This window comes from Salvelinus alpinus, chromosome 16 (genome assembly GCF_045679555.1).
Source record: "Salvelinus alpinus chromosome 16, SLU_Salpinus.1, whole genome shotgun sequence".
Classification (NCBI taxonomy): Eukaryota; Metazoa; Chordata; class Actinopteri; order Salmoniformes; family Salmonidae; genus Salvelinus; species Salvelinus alpinus.
Window position 1 is genome coordinate 48,535,183 of NC_092101.1, and position 25,341 is coordinate 48,560,523.

At 44.9% G+C, this 25,341-nt stretch overlaps 1 protein-coding gene across 6 annotated transcripts in view; it reads left to right on the forward strand.

Annotated features, from left to right (window-relative positions):
- rxrgb (retinoid X receptor, gamma b) overlaps nucleotides 1-25,341 on the forward strand; it is an 84,120-nt gene that overhangs the window by 49,525 nt on the left and 9,254 nt on the right. For 4 of the 6 annotated variants that reach the window (XM_071346500.1, XM_071346499.1, XM_071346497.1 and 1 more), the window contains 5 exons: nucleotides 5,514-5,743; nucleotides 14,503-14,638; nucleotides 16,905-17,090; nucleotides 22,148-22,308; nucleotides 23,654-23,783. In XM_071346500.1, the coding sequence (XP_071202601.1) occupies nucleotides 5,514-5,743; nucleotides 14,503-14,638; nucleotides 16,905-17,090; nucleotides 22,148-22,308; nucleotides 23,654-23,783 (843 nt within the window). The remainder of the gene's footprint in view (nucleotides 1-5,513; nucleotides 5,744-14,502; nucleotides 14,639-16,904; nucleotides 17,091-22,147; nucleotides 22,309-23,653; nucleotides 23,784-25,341) is intronic. The other 2 variants (XM_071346501.1, XM_071346498.1) reach the window with 1 other exon arrangement.

Here is a 25,341-nt window from a genome sequence, read left to right on the forward strand (position 1 = left end):
TACTGTAGCTGTCTGAATGTAGCCATCTCTGTCTGTTCTTACTGTAGCTCTCTGAATGTAGCCATCTCTGTCTGTTCTTACTGTAGCTGTCAATGTAGCCATCTCTGTCTGTTCTTACTGTAGCTGTCTGAATGTAGCCATCTCTGTCTGTTCTTACTGTAGCTCTCTGAATGTAGCCATCTCTGTCTGTTCTTACTGTAGCTGTCTGAACCTCTGTCTGTTCTTACTGTAGCTGTCTGAATGTAGCCATCTCTGTCTGTTCTTACTGTAGCTGTCTCTGAATGTAGCCATCTCTGTCTGTTCTTACTGTAGCTGTCTGAATGTAGCCATCTCTGTCTGTTCTTACTGTAGCTGTCTGAATGTAGCCATCTCTGTCTGTTCTTACTGTAGCTGTGTCTGAATGTAGCCATCTCTGTCTGTTCTTACTGTAGCTGTCTCTGAATGTAGCCAGCTCTGTCTTCTTACTGTAGCTGTCTGAATGTAGCCAGCTCTGTCTGTTCTTACTGTAGCTGTCTGAATGTAGCCAGCTCTGTCTGTTCTTACTGTAGCTGTCTGAACCTCTATCTGTTCTTACTGTAGCTGTCTGAACCTCTATCTGTTCTTACTGTAGCTGTCTGAATGTAGCCATCTCTGTCTGTTCTTACTGTAGCTGTCTCTGAATGTAGCCATCTCTGTCTGTTCTTACTGTAGCTGTCTGAATGTAGCCATCTCTGTCTGTTCTTACTGTAGCTGTCTGAATGTAGCCATCTCTGTCTGTTCTTACTGTAGCTGTCTGAATGTAGCCATCTCTGTCTGTTCTTACTGTAGCTGTCTGAATGTAGCCATCTCTGTCTGTTCTTACTGTAGCTGTCTGAACCTCTATCTGTTCTTACTGTAGCTGTCTGAATGTAGCCATCTCTGTCTGTTCTTACTGTAGCTGTCTCTGAATGTAGCCATCTCTGTCTGTTCTTACTGTAGCTGTCTGAATGTAGCCATCTCTTTTTCATTTGTATTTTGTATTTTGCCATTTGTATTTTCCTCTCAAGTGTATCCATTCTGTTTTGAGGTAATAGAATAATTTGAATATAAATGTGTAAATGACTTGATTATGGCTAGGCATGTGTTATTCTGTATAATTATGTAGATCTGAACAGTACGGTCACCTCAGCATTATGGTTATTGTGATGTGATGTATTACAGACCGCCATACACTAGGTGTAGGCTTTCCAGTCTGAGTTTCATGGGAAGCAGTAGCAGCCTGACTGTACCTGTCTGCTAGCGTTTTCTCCCAATAATCTATGTAACCTTGGGATACTGATATGATCTCTTTTGAACTTGGCCGGGAGGGATTTGGCAACAGGTGACCTTTGAGTCGCAACAGCATGGGGTCAAAGGTAAACAGAGCTCCTCTGTCAGTTTGATTTCACTGTGTATTGGAGTCCGTCTACAACATACGAACAGTCTGCAATGATCTTTCCCAAGTTCTGTTCCTCCTTTAACTTCTTACGGCTGCAATCCCGCTAACGGGAACGATATGACAACAGCCAGTGAAAGTGCAGGGCGCCAAATTCAAGCAACAGAAATCTCATAATTAAAATTCCTCAAACATACATGTGTCTTATATCATTTTAAAGGTAATCTTGTTGTTAATCCCACCAAAGTGTCCGATTTCAAATATGGTTTTCAGCGAAAGCACCACAAACGATTATGTTAGGTCACCGCCAAATCACAGACAAACACAGTCATTTTTCCAGCCAAAGAGAGGAGTAAAAAAAAAAGCAGAAATAGAGATACAATTCATCACTAACCTTTGATGATCTTCATCAGATGACACTCATAGGACTTCATGTTACACAATACATGTATGTTTTGTTTGAACAAGTTCATATTTATATTAAAAAATCTGAGTTTACATTGGCGTGTTACGTTCACTAGTTCCAAAAACATCCAGCGATTTTGCATAGCCACATCGATTCAACAGAAATACTCATCATAAATGTAGATGATAATACAAGTTATACACATGGAATTATAGATATACCTCTCCTTAATATAACCGCTGTGTCAGATTTCAAAAAAACTTTACGGAAAAAGCAAACCATGCAATAATCTGAGACGGAGCTCAGAACAACAGTCAAATTAGCCGCCATGTTGGAGTCAACAGAAACCAGAAATTACATGATAAATATTCCCTTACCTTTGATGATCTTCATCAGAATGCACTCCCAGGAATCCCAGGTCCACAATAACCCATTCATATCTCTCTGTAATTTCAATGGGATCTTGGTTGAAAATCCACCAGCCTCAGAATTTCCACTTCCTGTTTGGATTTTTTCTCAGGTTTTTGCCTGCCATATGAGTTCTGTTATACTCACAGACATAATCCAAACAGTTTTAGAAACTTCAGAGTGTTTTCTATCCAATACTAATAATAATATGCATATATTAGCATCTATGACTGAGGAGCAGGCCGTTTACTCTGGGAACCTCTGTGCACCTTTCATCCAAGCTACTCAATACTGCCCCTGCAGCCATAAGAAGTTAAAGAATGTGAGTGTGAGAAGTACACAAACATACATTCCGGAGTGTCTGTGGAGTGATTTACATAGAATATCGTTTGCGTGGGACAGACGGTGGAGTTGGGTCAGGTCAGGCAAGGATAGCCCCGTTAACCACCACAGGCCTTTCCATTTACGCATCCTCTGGTGGCCATGCTGGCTTCTTGCCACACACACACACACACACACACACACACACAAACAGCATTCTCCCCCTCAGAGCATGCTAACCTCGTCCACCCCTTTCTTTTAGGAATCTCACCAGCTGACTGTGGTCAAATGAGAAGTGATAGTTTTGTCCTGGGTCGGGGTAGACTGGCTATGCTTGTTGTATACTGCTCAGGAAGTCCCTGCTGCTCAAAGATAGACAGCTATTTTATCTTCCCAAGACTGGGGAGATAGTTGGCTAGTTTTGGGCCACAGGGGCCATTGAGAGCCGCTGAAGTTAACTGCATATATGACCGACTGCCTCGTTTTGGTCTTATGTAGCGTCATTTGAAATATATATATTTTTTACATTGGATAAAAGTAGACACTCAGAGCTAGAAAATGGTATATCAGTCACTACAGTTGAGGAACAATGGGAAAGTCATTCTGCTTTTAAAGTTGATAAACTTGTAACCCCACTTTTGAGAAAAGTGCCCTTGAATGTTTTGGTACACCTGCTGGAGAGCTCTTCTTTGTCTTCTTTGTCTGCACCTATTCAGCATCGTTCACACCCTCTTAAGCCTCAGCCTCACCCATCTCTTTAAGGATTCACATGTGAGGCCATGTGCTAAACAGAGTGAGTAAGGTAGTGTAGTAAACAACCAAAGATTTCAAGACTAAAAAGTGGTGAAAGTAGTAGCCTACAATATGGAAAAAACTCCATGTAAAAATAGGCTTTATCTAGTCCTTGGCGTATATCCTAATCTGACTTTGAAAGTGTACAGATACAAATATTGTATAAATATTTTATAATTATTAGATGATTCTTACCCAGACACACTTGTCTTAATTGATGGGTCATGTGAATGAAATGCTATGACCCCCAGCTACATCTAGCTCAGTGGATGAGTCTCTATTGTCTAAAGATGTTCATGAAATACAGTAGATGGCCATAATCACCATCATAATCATTCCCTTGCGAAGTGGAGTATTTTGTTTAGACATGTAGCTAGCTAGCTAAACAAGGAACCATAAACCCAACCCATAGCTACAGTACACACTGATTGTCATAGCAGGCCACCATGCATGAAATGCTAAAGTATGAATCTGCAGGTAGCTTAAGCTAACCAACTATGTTCACTGTTAGCTAGCTAGCTAACATTAGGCGATAACTAGCAATGCAAATGGCTTTCTGAGATACAAATAATATTACTACACAGATCATACACGTAACGTGAGCCAGCGAGCTAATGTTCGTTAGCTAGTAAACTGTATGCTTTAACTTGCAATGAAAATGACTTTCAGACCAAATTAGAAACGTATAATATCTAAAAATGTAGCTAGACTCTTACCCGTATACATTGATGAACGCTTCACGGCAGCGTGTCTCTTCCATTTGGGTTTGTAGCTAGCTACCTCCTGTTTGTCCCGTTGTTATGTCAAGTCACTCCAGTCCAAACGGACCGTTTGCAGAAAGTAGTCCATCACAACTTTTTCTCACTGATCTTTATCGATAGCACCTGCTAAATTTTGTGCAGCAATGTTGTCGATAGCAGTAGCAACACTTGTGCAGTTATCCATGGCCTAACGTTACACAGTATCTTTCAAAAAGCCGCGGTAGCAAAGATGATCTTACACATACTGTGCAGTTTATGTTATAGACAAAAGCATGCTACATGGCAGACCAATCAGAACTCATCTCTCGTCATGTTCGTCTAGCCCACCCATTATCTCAGCCAATCATGCGTAGCGGGAAGGTTCCTGTCTTTTTCCGTGGGTGGCTAAACCAGCGAGGCTCATAATTTAACGTTTTATTCGTATTTACAGATGGCATACAAGTTTGTTATTAAGGCACATGAAAGTTCACATGTTCCAGAAGGCATTTCTGCCCCCCCAAAAAACGCATTTTGAGAGGGGTGGGGTCTGTAGTCCATTACAGAAGGAGAGGAGTGGGGGCTGTAGTCCATTACAGAAGGAGAGGGGTGGGGGCTGTAGTCCATTACAGAAGGAGAGGGGTGGGGGATGTAGTCCATTACAGAAGGAGAGGAGTGGGGGCTGTAGTCCATTACAGAAGGAGAGGAGTGGGGGCTGTAGTCCATTACAGAAGGAGAGGAGTGGGGGCTGTAGTCCATTACAGAAGGAGAGGAGTGGGGGCTGTAGTCCATTACAGAAGGAGAGGAGTGGGGGCTGTAGTCCATTACAGAAGGAGAGGGGTGGGGGCTGTAGTCCATTACAGAAGGAGAGGGGTGGGGGCTGTAGTCCATTACAGAAGGAGAGGGGTGGGGGCTGTAGTCCATTACAGAAGGAGAGGAGTGGGGGCTGTAGTCCATTACAGAAGGAGAGGAGTGGGGGCTGTAGTCCATTACAGAAGGAGAGGAGTGGGGGCTGTAGTCCATTACAGAAGGAGAGGAGTGGGGGCTGTAGTCCATTACAGAAGGAGAGGAGTGGGGGCTGTAGTCCATTACAGAAGGAGAGGGGTGGGGGCTGTAGTCCATTACAGAAGGAGAGGGGTGGGGGCTGTAGTCCATTACAGAAGGAGAGGAGTGGGGGCTGTAGTCCATTACAGAAGGAGAGGGGTGGGGGCTGTAGTCCATTACAGAAGGAGAGGAGTGGGGGCTGTAGTCCATTACAGAAGGAGAGGGGTGGGGGCTGTAGTTTTCTGGCTAAAGAGGAAGTTGCACAACATCTCTTCTCTGGCATACAGAAGCAGGATTAGCAGCCAAACAGCTGTGGTTCTACAGCATGTGATGTGTCTGATATGGAGAACTGTTCCAGTCCAGACTCAGCTCTGTCTGTCTCTAACCCTGTCTCTTTGACTCATCCCCACAGATTCCCAAGGGCCGATGAGCATGCCCCACTCCCATGGCCCTCCAATGGGCGGCATGGTGGGGCACCCCTCTGTCATCAGCGCCTCCAGGACCCTTCCATCCCCAATGATCACCCTGGGCGCGCCCATGAATGGCCTGGCGTCGCCCTACTCCGTCATCACGTCCTCCCTGGGCTTGCCCTCCACACCAGGCATCAACTTCGGATCGCTCCACAGTCCACAGATGAGAGAGGTGTGTGCCACTTGGCTTAACTCAACTTGTGAGATCTGAAAACATCTAATGTTGCTGACTACGATCATCCAGAACAATAGATTTTTATCTCAATAGCTAGAATTCCATCCAATTGGCGAACAATTTTTATGCGAATATAAAAAAAATATGCATAAAGAAAATATGCAAATGTTTCCCACCACGTGGTGTGCTTCCACAAACTGACCTGTTGCAGAAAACAATCAGTGTGTGATGACGTCGTGCACACAAAATGTACTTTTCCTCTTAAGTTTTCATGTACTGAATAAAATTTTTATATTCAATGTGTTTCCATCACATTTTCAACTCTGATAGTTTTGTCGCAAAAAATACATTTTTTATTAAATAGCAAATGTGCCTACTCTGGTCTTGGCCCCGAGCCCTCTAGCCAACGGCTCACAGATGCAGTGTGGGTAGGCTAGTCTACATGATGAGATTATTATAGATAAGAGCGAGAATGTTTTTATTTGTCAAACTGCCGTCAAGCATCGATCATCATGTCACCAGAATAAGACCCTCGATAGTTATTGGAAAGGACCATCAAGTTCATCACCGTGCACTTTCACCACCCTGTGAAATTCATCACCGTGCACTTTTACCACCCTGTGAAGTTCCTCACCGTGCACTTTCACCACTCTGTGAAGTTCATCACCGTGCACTTTCACCACCCTGTGAAGTTCATCACCGTGCACTTTCACCACCCTGTGAAGTTCATCACCGTGCACTTTCACCACCCTGTGATGTTCATCACCGTGCACTTTCACCACCCTGTGAAGTTCATCACCGTGCACTTTCACCACCCTGTGAAGTTCATCACCGTGCACTTTCACCACCCTGTGAAGTTCATCACCGTGCACTTTCACCACCCTGTGATGTTCATCACCGTGCACTTTCACCACCCTGTGAAGTTCATCACCGTGCACTTTCACCACCCTGTGAAGTTCATTACCGTGCACTTTCACCACCCTGTGAAGTTCCTCACCGTGCACTTTTACCACCCTGTGAAGTTCATCACCGTGCACTTTCACCTCCCTGTGATGTTCATCACCGTGCACTTTCACCTCCCTGTGAAGTTCATTACCGTGCACTTTCACCTCCCTGTGATGTTCATCACCGTGCACTTTCACCTCCCTGTGAAGTTCATTACCGTGCACTTTCACCACCCTGTGAAGTTCATCACCGTGCACTTTCACCACCCTGTGAAGTTCATCACCGTGCACTTTCACCACCCTGTGAAGTTCATCACCGTGCACTTTCACCTCCCTGTGAAGTTCATCACCGTGCACTTTCACCTCCCTGTGAAGTTCCTCACCGTGCACTTTCACCACCCTGTGAAGTTCATCACCGTGCACTTTCACCACCCTGTGAAGTTCATCATAAATTATCATCAGTAGCCTAATAAACTGCATGGTTTCCCGAGATAGTGGGAGGACCGCACGTCATGTCATCGCGTGACTCCCAATTTTACTTCGATATGGTGGGTATTACAGTAGATTCCTTCAGTTGGTGGCCAGATGTTCATTCAATGTGTACTGCATGTATGCACTATATTCCGCTCAAGGACTGAATCAAGGACAGTCATTTTGCTTTCTAAGTGAGTGGTTTTTACATGCCTTTTGGATACTCAGTGTGAAGGTTAGCCGTATCCAATCTCTGGCCAGGACACAACGTTACTGTAATCCACCACCTCTCCTCTGCCCTCTGCTTGACCTATAAACCTTTCGCCTAAAGGTCAGCTCTTAGTGGCTTGTTGTAGGTCAAACAGGCTGGGCAGACTATCCAAGTGGGACGCAGTCTCTGTCTGTGTGTGTGTGTGTGTGTGTGCCTTCTCGGTGTTAGCATCAGCCCTTGAATGGATTATAGCAGTAATTGCCAAAGAAAGACCATCTCTCCCAGTTTTCTCCCTCTCCGCTGAGCTTTCATCCTCCCATCTAGGTTATTACAGGATCATTCACAACAATGGATAAGCTTCACTGACATAAACAATAAGCAACAATACCCACCATACGGTTGCTATCTTACCGTCTCACACAATGAACTACAAGATCCTATAGCAATTCTCTTTAAGTGCTCTGTTATATAAACTACACAGCAGATAAGGGTTTTGAAAGCCAGCCCGTCAGACAATGCTCCATCATACGTAAGTGCTTTTGTGTTTATGCTATGTTTCACTATCTAAAGCCAATGGCTGCCATTGTTACACTAATTATCAAGCCTTGTCTTAGAGATTATTTAAAAGGGGGAGTTACAGTCCCGTCGAAAAGTATTTGCCCCCTTTTTTGATTTTCTATATATTTTTTGCTATTTTTCATACTGAATGTTAACAGATCTTCAACCAAAACCTAATATTAGATAAGGGGAACCTGAGTGAACAAAAAAAATAGCAAAAAAAAAAAAGCGTTGTTTTTCGGGGGGGTGGGGGACACAAAGCCAGAACTGTATGCTAGAGGAGAGGACGATATCCTCTACTACAGTGATAGGATGGATCTGGGCCTGAGGGAGACTGACTGTGAGCTATGGATGGATGCATTTGTTTCTCCATTCAGGATGGTGCACCCAACTCAGTTGTCGTTTGACAGCGAAAGCTATTCATGAGTTGCATGTTTGCTCACAATATTGTTTTGAAAGTTTTTTTTTTTTAGGACTGATGCCCAACTGAGCGTTTTACTCAATGCGGTCTCAATAGGTGCTGATGGAGATTATGTCTAAGCCTTGAGGAGGGGGGGGGGGGGGGGGGGGTGTTTTGAAGTGTCTGTCCTATATCTGACAAACTCTGCTAGCTCATGACAAACATTGCCATTTATATCTAAAGTAACCTCGATGACATCAGAATGCTGGCCAAGTTGTTTTCTACTAATAATTTGTCTACTTTAGCAATGTCATCGTATTTCAAGGCCAATATAGTGTCATGTTGATGAAACAGTCACTAGCCCCCTTTCAGAAAGACTTGGCATTAACCATCAGTCAGATGTCCAATATGCTGCGGCGTCTGTAGAACGCTGACAACAATGGCAGTTAGTTTATAGCTAGTAGTAATAGTTTATAGCTAGTAGTAATAGTTTATAGCTAGTAGTAATAGTTTATAGCTAGTAGTAATAGTTTATAGCTTGTAGTAATAGTTTATAGCTTGTAGTAATAGTTTATAGCTTGTAGTAATAGTCGATAGCTTGTAGTAATAGTTTATAGCTAATAGTAATAGTTGATAGCTTGTAGTAATAGTTTATAGCTAGTAGTAATAGTTTATAGCTTGTAGTAATAGTCGATAGCTTGTAGTAATAGTTTATAGCTAATAGTAATAGTTGATAGCTTGTAGTAATAGTTTATAGCTTGTAGTAATAGTTTATAGCTTGTAGTAATAGTTGATAGCTTGTAGTAATAGTTTATAGCTAGTAGTAATAGTTTATAGCTTGTAGTAATAGTTTATAGCTTGTAGTAATAGTTTATAGCTTGTAGTAATAGTCGATAGCTTGTAGTAATAGTTTATAGCTAATAGTAATAGTTGATAGCTTGTAGTAATAGTTTATAGCTTGTAGTAATAGTTTATAGCTTGTAGTAATAGTTGATAGCTTGTAGTAATAGTTTATAGCCAGTAGTAATAGTTTATAGCTAGTAGTAATAGTTTATAGCTTGTAGTAATAGTTTATAGCTTGTAGTAATAGTTTATAGCTTGTAGTAATAGTTTATAGCTTGTAGTAATAGTTTATAGCTAGTAGTAATAGTTTATAGCTAGTAGTAATAGTTTATAGCTAGTAGTAATAGTTTATAGCTAGTAGTAATAGTCGATAGCTAATAGTAATAGTTTATAGCTTGTAGTAATAGTTTATAGCTAGTAGTAATAGTTTATAGCTTGTAGTAATAGTTTATAGCTAGTAGTAATAGTTTATAGCTAGTAGTAATAGTTTATAGCTAGTAGTAATAGTTTATAGCTTGTAGTAATAGTCGATAGCTAATAGTAATAGTTTATAGCTTGTAGTAATAGTTTATAGCTTGTAGTAATAGTTTATAGCTAATAGTTTATAGCTTGTAGTAATAGTTTATAGCTAGTAGTAATAGTTTATAGCTAATAGTAATAGTTTATAGCTAGTAGTAATAGTTTATAGCTTGTAGTAATAGTCGATAGCTAATAGTAATAGTTTATAGCTTGTAGTAATAGTTTATAGCTTGTAGTAATAGTTTATAGCTAGTAGTAATAGTTTATAGCTAGTAGTAATAGTTTATAGCTTGTAGTAATAGTTTATAGCTAGTAGTAATAGTTTATAGCTAGTAGTAATAGTTTATAGCTAATAGTAATAGTTTATAGCTAATAGTAATAGTTTATATCTAGTAGTAATAGTTTTTTAGCTTGTAGTAATAGTTTATAGCTAGTAGTAATAGGTTATAGCTTGTAGTAATAGTTTATAGCTTGTAGTAATAGTTTATAGCTAGTAGTAATAGGTTATAGCTTGTAGTAATAGTTTATAGCTTGTAGTAATAGTTTATAGCTAGTAGTAATAGTTTATAGCTAGTAGTAATAGTTTATAGCTTGTAGTAATAGTTTATAGCTAGTAGTAATAGTCGATAGCTAATAGTAATAGTTTATAGCTAGTAGTAATAGTTGATAGCTTGTAGTAATAGTTTATAGCTAATAGTAATAGTTTATAGCTTGTAGTAATAGTTTATAGCTAATAGTAATAGTTTATAGCTTGTAGTAATAGTTTATAGCTTGTAGTAATAGTTTATAGCTAGTAGTAATAGTTTATAGCTAGTAGTAATAGTTTATAGCTTGTAGTAATAGTTTATAGCTAGTAGTAATAGTTTATAGCTAGTAGTAATAGTTTATAGCTAATAGTAATAGTTTATATCTAGTAGTAATAGTTTTTTAGCTTGTAGTAATAGTTTATAGCTAGTAGTAATAGGTTATAGCTTGTAGTAATAGTTTATAGCTTGTAGTAATAGTTTATAGCTAGTAGTAATAGGTTATAGCTTGTAGTAATAGTTTATAGCTTGTAGTAATAGTTTATAGCTAGTAGTAATAGTTTATAGCTAGTAGTAATAGTTTATAGCTTGTAGTAATAGTTTATAGCTAGTAGTAATAGTCGATAGCTAATAGTAATAGTTTATAGCTAGTAGTAATAGTTTATAGCTAATAGTAATAGTTTATAGCTAATAGTAATAGTTTATAGCTTGTAGTAATAGTTTATAGCTAATAGTAATAGTTTATAGCTTGTAGTAATAGTTTATAGCTTGTAGTAATAGTTTATAGCTAGTAGTAATAGTTTATAGCTAGTAGTAATAGTTTATAGCTTGTAGTAATAGTTTATAGCTAATAGTAATAGTTTATAGCTTGTAGTAATAGTTTATAGCTTGTAGTAATAGTTTATAGCTAGTAGTAATAGTTTATAGCTTGTAGTAATAGTTTATAGCTAGTAGTAATAGTTTATAGCTAATAGTAATAGTTTATATCTAGTAGTAATAGTTTTTTAGCTTGTAGTAATAGTTTATAGCTAGTAGTAATAGGTTATAGCTAATAGTAATAGTTTATAGCTAATAGTAATAGTTTATAGCTAGTAGTAATAGTTGATAGCTTGTAGTAATAGTTTATAGCTTGTAGTAATAGTTTATAGCTAGTAGTAGTAGTTTATAGCTAATAGTAATAGTTTATAGCTAGTAGTAATAGTTTATAGCTAGTAGTAATAGTTTATAGCTAGTAGTAATAGTTTATAGCTAGTAGTAATAGTTTATAGCTAGTAGTAATAGTTTATAGCTTGTAGTAATAGTTTATAGCTTGTAGTAATAGTCGATAGCTTGTAGTAATAGTTTATAGCTTGTAGTAATAGTTTATAGCTAGTAGTAATAGTTTATAGCTAGTAGTAATAGTTTATAGCTAATAGTAATAGTTTATAGCTAGTAGTAATAGTTTATAGCTAGTAGTAATAGTTTATAGCTTGTAGTAATAGTCGATAGCTAGTAGTAATAGTTTATAGCTAGTAGTAATAGTTTATAGCTTGTAGTTATAGTGTCACGTTCTGACCAGAGTTCTTGTGTGTTGTGCTTGTTTTAGTGTTGGTCAGGACGTGAGCTGGGTGGGCATTCTATGTTGTGTGTCTAGTTTGTCTGTTTCTATGTTTGGCCTAATATGGTTCTCAATCAGAGGCAGATGTTTTGTGTTGTCTCTGATTGGGAATCATATATAGGTGGCTTGTTTTGTGTTGGGATTTTGTGGGTGGTTGTTTCCTGTCTCTGTGTTTTCTCTGCACCAGATAGGGCTGTTTCGGTTTGCCACGTTTGTTATTTTGTTATTTTGTAAGTGTTCACAGTTTCGTCTTGTTTATTAAAAACATGTTGAACACGAGCTACGCTGCGTCTTGGTCCGATCCCTGCTACACCTCCTCTTCAGACGAAGAGGAGGAAGGCTGCCGTTACAAATAGTTTATAGCTTGAAGTAATAGTTTATAGCTAGTAGTAATAGTTTATAGCTAGTAGTAATAGTTTATAGCTTGTAGTAATAGTTTATAGCTAGTAGTCATAGTTGTAAAGCATGTCTGAACCCTATATATATATATATACTGTATCATGAATGTATGAACCATTAATAATGCATGTTTAATACTTGTGCTGCATGTGGTGCTGTTTGTCTGAGGCATATTGGTGCCCGAGAAGCCATAAGCATGTGAATGGCATATTCAATCATAACATATGTGTAGCATGTGTTGGCCATTTGTCTGGCATGTTGGCCGTATGGGAGAGGCATGGTTATGAGCTGCAGTACAGGAAAAGGCTCTCTCTCATCATTGACTCACCAGCATCAGCAGAAGACAGAATGCTAATTTAGCTGACTGTTTGCTCACTACTAAAGCTCACGTAGAGAGAGGGAAATGGGAAAGAGAGCACTCTAGGCAGTGGGGGGAGGGGAGGGGGGGGGGTACTCTAGGCAGTGGGGGGAGGGGGGGTATACTGTGTTATACTGTAGTAAAAGATACTTTAATAGACAAGTTAAAGTGAAAGACACCCAGGAAAATACTACTTGAGTATAAGTCTAAAAGTATTTGGTTTTAAATATACTTAAGTATCTAAAGTAAATGAATAAATTATATTAAGTAAACCAGACAGCACCATTTTCTTGTTTTTTTAAATTTACGGATAGCCAGGCATAATTTACAAATGAAGCATTTATGTTTAGTGAGTCTGCCAGATGAGAGGCAGTAGGGATGACCAGGGATGTTATCTTGATAAGTGTGTGAATTTGATAAGTGTGTGAATGTAAAAAGTACAATATTTTCTTCAGGAATGTAGTGAAGCAAAAGTAAAAGTTGTCAAAAATATAAATAGTAAAATAAAGTACAGATACCCCAAAAAACTACTTAAGTAGTACTTTCAAGTATTTTTACTGAAGTACTTTACACCAACTGACTCTAGGCCAACTGAAAAAAGATAGAGAGATGGAGATAGAGGGAGAGAGAGAGAGAGGGGGGGGGAGAGGGGGAGGGAGAGAGAGGGAGGGAGAGAGAGAGAGGGGGAGGGAGAAAGAGAGAGAGGGGGGAGGGAGAGAGAGAGAGAGAGGGAGGGAGAGAGAGAGAGAGGGGGAGGGAGAGAGAGTGAGGGGGGATGGAGAGAGAGAGAGAGAGGGGGAGGGAGAGAGAGAAAGAGGGGGGAGAGAGAGAGAGAGAGACAGAGGGAGAGGGAGAGGGAGAGATAAAGAAAGGCCTCTCCTGCAGTTGTCTCCTGTAAGGTCAAAGCCTTAGTTCAGACAGCCATTATGAAACAGACAGCAGAGTGCTGTCATAAATCAACTATAGGAAATGTCTGCAGTCCCTGTAAAGGATGTCCTATATGCAAGCCATCAAATACACACAATATGTAGGTCACGAGTGCCTTTGTCTGTGACTGTCGGGGACACACACAGACATGCGCATGCACACACCAGCCCAAGCACATGCTCACTCACATACATGCACACATTTCCATACCACATGTTATCGTATCTGGGCCAACTCAGTGGTCGACAGGAGGCAAGAGGTGCAAAGTGCAGAAAGACGATAAGGAGCCCCATAAAAATATCATTTTGACAACGTTTGTTCAGGAAACTCTCTGGGAAAAGATTTATAACACAAGTTGCTATAACCAGAATATATTTCCTTCTAATCAGCATTTACACTGAACTGTTTTGACAAACTAATATATTGAACCCATAAAATCCTGTGCGTGTGCCTGGCCTAAAGCTGACGTGACCCTACGCTTCTCTCTGCTGGTGAAAAGTGAGAAGTGCAGCTTGGTGAACGTGACAAGCTCAGCTCTCCTCCCACACAGCTCACACAGTCAACCACCCCTGTCAACAAACATTAGAAGCTTGCATGACTAAACTCACAGAGGAAACACAGACACTCTCTTTGATCAGTCATGTGATCGCTGCCTCAGCCACTTTCATACCACACATGTGAGTGGAGAACGGAGGAAGAGAGAAAGAGGGGAGAGAGAAAGAGGGGGAGAGAGGAAGAGGGGGAGAGAGGAAGAGAGAAAGAGGGGAGAGAGGAAGAGGGGGAGAGAGGAAGAGAGAAAGAGGGGAGAGAGGAAGAGGGGGAGAGAGGAAGAGAGGGAGAGAGAAAGAGGGGAGAGAGGAAGAGAGACAGGACATAAAAGAGAGACAGGACCGACTCACTCACTCACGTTTTCCTAACTTCTCCTCCACTCTACTCTCTCTTCCCCCATCTCCCATCCATCTCTTTCTCCCCCTGCTTCTCCTCCTCTTTCCTCCCTCGCTCCAGATGAACAGTGTCAGTAGCCCAGAGGACATCAAGCCTCCTCCGGGTCTGCAGAATCTCGGGGACATCAACTACAACTGCACCAGTCCTGGAGGCATGTCCAAACACGTATGTGCCATCTGTGGAGACCGATCATCAGGTAAGAAATAGGGCCACACCTCCCCACTGGACCCTAACCCAGCCCCCTATAGCATCAATAGGGCCCTAGCACGGTCCCCTATAGCAGCAATAGGGCCCTAGCCCAGCCCCCTGTTGCAGCAATAGGACCCTTGCCCAGCCCCCTGTTGCAACAATAGGGCCCTAGCCCAGCCCCCTGTTGCAGCAATAGGGCCCTAGCCCAGCCCCCTGTTGCAGCAATAGGGCCCTAGCCCAGCCCCCTGTTGCAGCAATAGGGCCCTAGCCCAGCCCCCTGTTGCAGCAATAGGACCCTTGCCCAGCCCCTGTAGCAGCAATAGGACCCTTGCCCAGCCCCTGTAGCAGCAATAGGACCCTAGCCCAGCCCCCTATAGCAGCAATAGGACCCTTGCCCAGCCCCTGTAGCAGCAATAGGACCCTAGCCCAGCCCCCTATAGCAGCAATAGGACCCTAACCCAGCCCCTATAGCATCAATAGGGCCCTAGCCCAGCCCCCTATAGCATCAATAGGGCCCTAGCCCAGCCCCCTATAGCATCAATAGGGCCCTAGCCCAGCCCCTATAGCATCAATAGGACCCTAACCCAGCCCCCTGTAGCAGCAATAGGACCCTAACCCAGCCCCCTGTAGCAGCAATAGGACCCTTGCCCAGCCCCCTGTAGCAGCAATAGGACCCTAACCCAGCCCCCTGTAGCAGCAATAGGACCCTTGCCCAGCCCCCTGTAGCAGCAATAGGACCCTAGCCCAGCCCCCTGTAGCAGCAATAGGACCCTTGCCCAGCCCCCTGTAGCAGCAATAGGACCCTAGCCCAGCCCCCTGTTGCAGCAATAGGACCCTTGCCCAGCCCCCTGTAGCAGCAATAGGACCCTTGCCCAGGCCCCTGTAGCAGCAATAGGACCCTTGCCCAGCCCCCTGTAGCAGCAATAGGACCCTTGCCCAGCCCCCTGTAGCAGCAATAGAACCCTAGCCCAGCCCCCTGTAGCAGCAATAGGACCCTTGCCCAGCCCCCTGTGGCAGCAATAGGACCCTTGCCCAGCCCACTGTTGCAGCAATAGGACCCTTGCCCAGCCCCCTGTAGCAGCAATAGGACCCTTGCACAGCCCCCTGTTGCAGCAATAGGACCCTTGCCCAGCCCCCTGTAGCAGCAATAGGACCCTTGCCCAGCCCCCTGTTGCAGCAATAGGACCCTTGCCCAGCCCCCTGTTGCAGCAATAGGACCCTTGCCCAGCCCCTGTAGCAGCAATAGGACCCTTGCCCAGCCCCTGTAGCAGCAATAGGACCCTTGCCCAGCCCCCTGTAGCAGCAATAGGACCCTTGCCCAGCCCCCTGTAGCAGCAATAGGACCCTTGCCCAGCCCCCTGTAGCAGCAATAGGACCCTTGCCCAGCCCACTGTTGCAGCAATAGGACCCTTGCCCAGCCCCCTGTAGCAGCAATAGGACCCTTGCCCAGCCCCCTGTTGCAGCAATAGGACCCTTGCCCAGCCCCCTGTAGCAGCAATAGGACCCTTGCCCAGCCCCCTGTTGCAGCAATAGGACCCTTGCCCAGCCCCCTGTTGCAGCAATAGGACCCTTGCCCAGCCCCTGTAGCAGCAATAGGACCCTTGCCCAGCCCCTGTAGCAGCAATAGGACCCTTGCCCAGCCCCCTGTAGCAGCAATAGGACCCTTGCCCAGCCCCTGTAGCAGCAATAGGACCCTTGCCCAGCCCCCTGTAGCAGCAATAGGACCCTTGCCCAGCCCCTGTAGCAGCAATAGGACCCTTGCCCAGCCCCTGTAGCAGCAATAGGACCCTTGCCCAGCCCCTGTAGCAGCAATAGGACCCTTGCCCAGCCCCCTGTAGCAGCAATAGGACCCTTGCCCAGCCCCCTGTAGCAGCAATAGGACCCTTGCCCAGCCCCTGTAGCAGCAATAGGACCCTTGCCCAGCCCCCTGTAGCAGCAATAGGACCCTTGCCCAGCCCCTGTAGCAGCAATAGGACCCTTGCCCAGCCCCCTGTAGCAGCAATAGGACCCTTGCCCAGCCCCCTATAGCAGCAATAGGACCCTTGCCCAGCCCCTATATACAGGAGGCAGCAACTCCACTGTTGTTGTTGCTATTGCGGAGGTTTATTCCAATGTATTTTAGATTTTGTGAATTAACTCATTGCTGATTTTTCTTCCCCCAGTCCTCATCCAATAACCATGGACTATGACTTTGATTAACAGTATTACGATTATATGGAGCAGTTTCTCAGGTAAAGCAGTGAAGTTGATGTTTTTGGATGTTGTTCACCCAGGGAAGCACTATGGCGTGTACAGCTGTGAAGGCTGCAAAGGCTTCTTCAAGAGAACCATCCGGAAAGACCTCACCTATACGTGTCGAGACAGCAAGGAGTGCCTGATAGACAAACGACAGCGCAACCGCTGTCAATACTGTCGCTACCAGAAGTGCCTAGCCATGGGCATGAAGAGAGAAGGTGTGTGTAAGTGGTGTAGAGAGGCGGAGAGAGAGGAGGAGGGAGGTTGTGTCTGCATGTAGAGAGGAGGAGGGAGGGAGGTTGTGTCTGCATGTAGAGAGGAGGAGGGAGGTTGTGTCTGCATGTAGAGAGGAGGAGGGAGGTTGTGTCTGCATGTAGAGAGGAGGAGGGAGGTTGTGTCTGCATGTAGAGAGGAGGAGGAGGTTGTGTCTGCATGTAGAGAGGAGGAGGAGGTTGTGTCTGCATGTAGAGAGGAGGAGGGAGGTTGTGTCTGCATGTAGAGAGGAGGAGGAGGTTGTGTCTGCATGTAGAGAGGAGGAGGAGGTTGTGTCTGCATGTAGAGAGGAGGAGGAGGTTGTGTCTGCATGTAGAGAGGAGGAGGGAGGTTGTGTCTGCATGTAGAGAGGAGGAGGGAGGTTGTGTCTGCATGTAGAGAGGAGGAGGGAGGTTGTGTCTGCATGTAGAGAGGGGGAGGAGAGAGGTTGTGTCTGCATGTAGAGAGGAGGAGGGAGGTTGTGTCTGCATGTAGAGAGGAGGAGGAGGGAGGTTGTGTCTGCATGTAGAGAGGAGGAGGAGGGAGGTTGTGTCTGCATGTAGAGAGGAGGAGGAGGGAGGTTGTGTCTGCATGTAGAGAGGAGGAGGGAGGTTGTGTCTGCATGTAGAGAGGAGGAGGGAGGTTGTGTCTGCATGTAGAGAGGAGGAGGGAGGTTGTGTCTGCATGTAGAGAGGAGGAGAGAGGTTGTGTCTGCATGTAGAGAGGAGGAGGGAGGTTGTGTCTGCATGTAGAGAGGAGGAGGGAGGTTGTGTCTGCATGTAGAGAGGAGGAGGAAGGTTGTGTCTGCATGTAGAGAGTAGGAGGGAGGTTGTGTCTGCATGTAGAGAGGAGGAGGAAGGTTGTGTCTGCATGTAGAGAGTAGGAGGGAGGTTGTGTCTGCATGTAGAGAGGAGGAGGGAGGTTGTGTCTGCATGTAGAGAGGAGGAGGGAGGTTGTGTCTGCATGTAGAGAGGAGGAGGAGGGAGGTTGTGTCTGCATGTAGAGAGGAGGAGGAGGTTGTGTCTGCATGTAGAGAGGAGGAGGAAGGTTGTGTCTGCATGTAGAGAGGAGGAGGGAGGTTGTGTCTGCATGTAGAGAGGAGGAGGGAGGTTGTGTCTGCATGTAGAGAGGAGGAGGAGGTTGTGTCTGCATGTAGAGAGGAGGAGGAGGTTGTGTCTGCATGTAGAGAGGAGGAGGAGGGAGGTTGTGTCTGCATGTAGAGAGGGGGAGGAGGGAGGTTGTGTCTGCATGTAGAGAGGAGGAGGGAGGTTGTGTCTGCATGTAGAGAGGAGGAGGGAGGTTGTGACTGCATGTAGAGAGGAGGAGGGAGGTTGTGTCTGCATGTAGAGAGGGGGAGGGAGGTTGTGTCTGCATGTAGAGAGGGGGAGGAGGGAGGTTGTGACTGCATGTAGAGAGGAGGAGGGAGGTTGTGTCTGCATGTAGAGAGGAGGAGGGAGGTTGTGACTGCATGTAGAGAGGAGGAGGGAGGTTGTGTCTGCATGTAGAGAGGAGGAGGGAGGTTGTGTCTGCATGTAGAGAGGAGGAGGAGGGAGGTTGTGTCTGCATGTAGAGAGGAGGAGGAGGGGGGTTGTGTCTGCATGTAGAGAGGAGGAGGAGGGAGGTTGTGTCTGCATGTAGAGAGGAGGAGGAGGGAGGTTGTGTCTGCATGTAGAGAGGAGGAGGGAGGTTGTGTCTGCATGTAGAGAGGAGGAGGAGGGGGGTTGTGTCTGCATGTAGAGAGGAGGAGGAGGGAGGTTGTGTCTGCATGTAGAGAGGAGGAGGAGGGAGGTTGTGTCTGCATGTAGAGAGGAGGAGGGAGGTTGTGTCTGCATGTAGAGAGGAGGAGGAGGGAGGTTGTGTCTGCATGTAGAGAGGAGGAGGAGGGAGGTTGTGTCTGCATGTAGAGAGGAGGAGGGAGGTTGTGTCTGCATGTAGAGAGGGGGAGGGATGTTCTGTGCTCTTGTGAGTGTGTTGGGGGTGGATCTGTAATGTATGGGTATTCATTGGTATGTGTGGTATGTCTACATTTGACACTTTAGTCATTTCGCAGAGGCTCTTATCCAGAGCGAGTTACAGTTAGTACATTCATCTTCAGATAGCCTGGTGGGACAACCACATATCAGGCATAGAAAGAACATTTTCCCTCAGTAGAGTAGTAGAGTCAGAGGTAGAAAGCAGGGGGTCAAGTGCTGGTTCAGGTGGGGGGGGGGGGGTTGAGGTGAGGAAGAGGATTATTTAAGATACTGTTTGACGAGTTTCAGATATTTTCGGAAGAGGGGCATGGACTCTGCTGTCCTAACTTCAGGGGGAAGCTGGTTCCAACATTGGGGTGCCAGGACAGAGGAGAGTGTCAAGAGTCAGTGTGCAGCGGGTAGGAACGGAGTCAGGCGCAACACACAGAACTGAGTAAAACGTACTTTACTCGGGAAAGTCACAAACAAATTCCATACAGGGAAAGATATTCCAGCTCGACACAAAAGAGCGACTACTTAACAAAGAACAAACACGCACAAAACCATGTGGGAACCAGAGGGTTAAATAGGGAATAAATTATAACGTAATGGAAACCAGGTGTGTACAATCAAGACAAAACAAATGGAAAAATAAACGTAGATCGGTGGCAACTAGAAAGCCGGTGACGTCGACCGCCGAACGCCGCCCGAACAAGGAGAGGCACCGACTTCGGCGGAAGTCGTGACAAAGAGCTTGGACTGGGCTGAGCGGGAGTTGCCCTCCCGTAGGGGTGGGAGGACCAAGAGACTTGAGGTGGAGTGCTCAGGTTGGGGTGTAGGGTTTGAGCATAGCCTGAAGGTATGGAGGGACAGTTCCTGTTGCTGTTCCGTAGGTAAGAACCATGGTCTTGTAGTGGATGTGAGCTCCGACTGGAAGCCAGTGGAGTGTGTGGAGGAGCTGGGTGACTTGAGAAGATTGAAAACCAGGCGGGCTGCAGGGTTCTGGAAGTGCAGGGGTTTGATGTCACAAGTTGGGAGCCCAGCCAACAGCGAGTTGCAGTAGTCAAGACCTGCGCCGAGTAAATGTCAGTTGGCTTTTCATAGCCGAGCATTCAGAGGTCGAGACAGCAGGTGCGGTAGAGAGAGAGAGACGAAAACAGCAGATCCAGGACAAGGTAGCATGTCCGGTGAACAGGTCATGGTTCCATAGAACAATTGAAACTGGAGCAGCAGCACGACCAGGTGGACTGTGGACAGCCAGGAGTCAATAGGTCAGGTAGTCCTGAGGCATGATCCTAGGTCTCAGGTCCCCCGGGAGGAGAGAGAGAATTAGAGGGAGCATACTTAAATTCACACAGGACACCAGATAAGACAGGAGAATTACACCAGATATTAACAGACTGACCCTAGCCCCCTGCAACATGCTCTTCTCTGTGTCAAGACTGCTCTTCTCTGTGACGGTGCCACAGTGTGCCCCGACCCACCCCTGTCTCAGCCTCCAGTATCTATGCTGCAATAGTCTATGTTGTGGGAGGCTAGGGTCAGTCTGTTATATCTGGTGTAATTCTCCTGTCTTATCGACGATACCCCGGACAGGGCCAACCGGGCAGGATATAACCCCCCCCACTTTGCCAGAGCACAGCCCCCACACCACTAGAGGGATATCAACAGACCACCACCTTACCATCCTGAGACAAGCCTGAGTATAGCCCACAAAGATCTATACCACTAGAGGGATATCAACAGACCTTACCATCCTGAGACAAGACTGAGTATAGCCCACGAAGATATACACCACCGCAAGCGAGCTCGAGGGGGAGAAAAAACGGATGAGAACAGAGGAAACAGGGTCAGCTTTGGCGGTGCGGAGAGCCTCCGTGACACAGAGAAGAGCAGTCTTGACACAGAGAAGAGCAGCCTTGACACAGAGAAGAGCAGTCTTGACACAGAGAAGAGCAGCCTTGACACAGAGAAGAGCAGCCTTGACACAGAGAAGAGCAGCCTTGACACAGAGAAGAGCAGTCTTGACACAGAGAAGAGCAGTCTTGACACAGAGAAGAGCAGCCTTGACACAGAGAAAAGCAGCCTTGACACAGAGAAGAGCAGCCTTGACACAGAGAAGAGCAGCCTTGACACAGAGAAGAGCAGTCTTGACACAGATAAGAGCATCCGTGACACAGAGAAGAGCAGTCTTGACACAGAGAAGAGCAGTCTTGACACAGAAGAGCAGTCTCGGTTGAGTGACCCATCTTGTAGCCTGGCTGGTTCGGGTCTGGAAGATCGTTCTGAGAGAGATAGCGAGAGAGTTGATCAGAGACAGAACACTCAAGTGTTTTGGAAAGAAAGAAGGGATACAGATCTAGTTTTTGACGTCAGATGAGTCGAGTGCTAGTTTCTTGAGGAGGGGAGCGACTCGGGCCATTTTGAAGTCAGAGGGAACGCAGCCAGCGGTCAGGGATGAGTTGATGAGGATGGAACACAGCCAGTGGTCAGGGATGAGTTGATGAAGGAAGTGAGGAATGGGAGAAGGTCTCCAGAGATGGTGTGGAGAAGGGAGGAGGGGATGGGAGTCGAGTGGGCAGGTTGTCGGGAGGTCAGACCTCACTAAATCTCAGGATTTCATCTGGAGAGAGAAGTGAATGTGTAGGGTAGTTCTGTGTGAGTGGGACCATGTGGACCATGTGGACCATGTGGACCATGTGGATCATGTGGATCATGTGGACCATGTGGATCATGTGGATCATGTGGATCATGTGGACCATGTGGACCATGTGGATCATGTGGACCATGTGGATCATGTGGACCATGTGGATCATGTGGACCGTGTGGACCATGTGGATCATGTGGACTCAACAGGCTGTGTTGTGCTCTTGTGTGGTAAATGTGTCCAATAGGTTTCCTTGTTCTGTGTCCATTTGGAATGGTTGTGGAATGTCTGATAGATTGGCATAAATCTTTCCATTGTTGTGGATTGTCTGGTGTGTTTGTTGCACCACGAGTGTCATGCTTGTGGATGTGTGTGATCTGTTAAGTTGATATACAGAAACCTCTAACATTGGCCCTCTGACTCCATGCAGCGGTGCAGGAGGAGAGGCAGCGGGGGAGGGAGCGGGGGGAGAACGAGGTGGAGTCCACCAGTAGTTTTAATGAGGAGATGCCCGTCGATAAGATTCTGGACGCAGAGCTTGCCGTGGAACCCAAGACAGAGACATCAGCAGACGACGGCCCTGGCAACTCGGTAAGGATGACATAGAGAGGTGTTTCTTAAAGGTCCAATGCAGCTGTTTTTATCTCATTATCAAATCATTTCTGGGTAACAATTAAGTACCTTACTGTGACTGCTGCAAATAGCTTTTTCTCAAGCAAGAATTTTGCTAAGACTGTCTGGGAGTGTTCTGAGTGATGAGAGAGAAAACTGAAAACTAGCTGTTATTGGCAGAGAGGTTTGGAACTCTCTTTCTTATTGGTCTATTAACTAATTTACCGCCCACAAATGCTACCCACAAATGCTGACGCTCCAGATACTCAACTAGTCTAAAGAAGGCCAGTTTTATTGCTTCTTTAATCAGCACAATAATTTTCAGCTGTGCTAACATATTTGCAAAAGGGTTTTCTAATGATCAATTAGCCTTTTAAAATGATAAACTTGGAATAGCTAACACAACGTGCCATTGGAACACAGGACTGATGGTTGCTGATAATGGGCCTCTGTACACCTACGTAGATATTCCATAAAAAATCAGCCGTTTCCAGCTACAATAGTCATTTACAACATTAAAAATGTCTACACTGTTTTTCTGATCAATTTGATGTTATTTTAACGGACTGTAAATGAGAGAGCATCTCCCTCCTGTAAATGAGAGGGCATCTCCCTCCTGTAAATGAGAGAGCATCTCCCTCCTGTAAATGAGAGAGCACCTTCCTCCTGTAAATGAGAGAGCATCTCCCTCCTGTAAATGAGAGAGCACCTTCCTCCTGTAAATGAGAGAGCACCACCCTCCTGTAAATGCACCTCCCTCCTGTAAATGAGAGCACCACCCTCCTGTAAATGAGAGAGCACCACTCTCCTGTAAATGAGAGAGCACCACCCTCCTGTAAATGAGAGCACCACCCTCCTGTAAATGAGAGCACCACCCTCCTGTAAATGAGAGAGCACCACCCTCCTGTAAATGCATCTCCCTCCTGTAAATGAGAGAGCACCACCCTCCTGTAAATGAGAGAGCACCACCCTCCTGTAAATGAGAGAGCACCACCCTCCTGTAAATGCATCTCCCTCCTGTAAATGAGAGAGCACCACCCTCCTGTAAATGAGAGAGCACCACCCTCCTGTAAATGAGAGCACCACCCTCCTGTAAATGAGAGAGCACCACCCTCCTGTAAATGCATCTCCCTCCTGTAAATGAGAGAGCACCACCCTCCTGTAAATGAGAGAGCACCACCCTCCTGTAAATGAGAGAGCACCACCCTCCTGCAAATGAGAGAGCACCACCCTCCTGTAAATGAGATCCATTTAATGTCAATACATAAGGTATATGATTTAGATAGGTTGTATCTTACATTCTCTGTCTGTATCTTCTGTCCAGACAAACGACCCAGTCACCAACATCTGCCAGGCAGCAGACAAACAGCTGTTCACCCTGGTGGAGTGGGCTAAGAGGATCCCTCACTTCTCAGAGCTGCCTTTAGACGACCAGGTTATTCTACTACGAGCAGGTACAGAACATCTACTTATCATCGTTTGTTTTTATATTTCTGTTAGTTGGAATTAGCATTGTGCGGCGGCAGGTATCCTAGTGGTTAGAGCGTTGGACCAGTAACCGAAAGGTTGCTAGATCGAATCCCCGAGTTGACAAGTTAAAAAGTGATGTTGTTCTGCTCCTGAACAAGGCAGGTAACCCACTGTTCCTAGACCGTCATTGTAAATAAGAATTTGTTCTAAACTGACTTGCCTAGTTGAATAAAGGTGTAAAAACAAATCCTCATGAAGCTGGTTGAGAGAATGCCAAGGGCGTGCAAAGATGTCATCAAGGCAATAGGGTGGCTACTTTGAAGAATCTCAAATATATTATGATTTAATTAACACTTTTTTGGTTACTACATGATTCCATATGTGTTATTTCATAGTTTCGATGTCTTCACTATTATTCTACAATGTAGAAAATAGTAAAAAGTAAAGAAATGAGTAGGTGTGTCCAAACTTTTGACTGGTACTGTAGGTAGGGGTAAAGTGACTAGGCAACAGGATAGATAATTAACAGTAGCAGCAGCAGCGTATGTGATGAGTCAGTAGAGTTAGTGAAAAAGGGTCAATGCAGATAGTCCAGGGAGCTAATTGGTTAACGACACTGAACAAAAATATAAACGCAACATGTAAAGTGTTGGTCCCATGTTTCATGAGCTGAAATAAAAAGATCCCAGAAATGTTCCATACGCACAAACAGCTTATTTCTCTAAATGTTTGCGCAATTTTGTTTACATCCCTGTTAGTGAGACATTTCTCCTTTGCCAAGATAATCCATCCACCTGACAGGTGTGGCATATCAAGAAGCTGATTAAACAGTATGATCATTACACAGGTGCACCTTGTGCTGGGAACAATAAAAGGTCACGTTAAAATTTGCAGTTTTTTCATATAACACAATGCCACAGATGTCTCATATTTTGAGGGAGAGTGCAATTGGCATGCTGACTGCAGGAATGTCCACTGGAGATGTTGCCAGAGAACTGAATGTTAATTTCTCTACCATAAGCCACCTCCAATGTCGTTTAAGAGAATTTTGCAGTATGTCCAACCAGCCTCACGACCACAGACCACTTGTAACCACGCCAGCCAAGGACCTCCTCAACTAGCTTCTTCACCTTCGGGATCATCTGAAACCAGCCACCCGGACAGCCGATGAAACTGTGGGTTTGCACAACCAAAGAATTTCTGCACAAACTGTCAGAAACCGTCTTAGGGAAGCTCATCTGCGTGCTCATCGTACTCACCAGGGTCTTGACCTGACTGCATTTGGCCGTCGTAATCGACTTCAGTGAGCAAATGCTCAACTTTGATGGCCACTGGCGCACTATAGAAGTGTGCTCTTCACGGATGCATTTTCAACAGTTTCAACTGTACCAGGCAGATGGCAGACAACGTGTATGGCGTCGTGTGGGCGAGCAGTTTGCTGATGTCAACGTTGTGAACAGAGTGCCCCATGGTGGCGGTGGGGGTATGGGCAGGCATAAGCTACGGACAACGAACACATTTGCATTTTATGAATGGAAATTT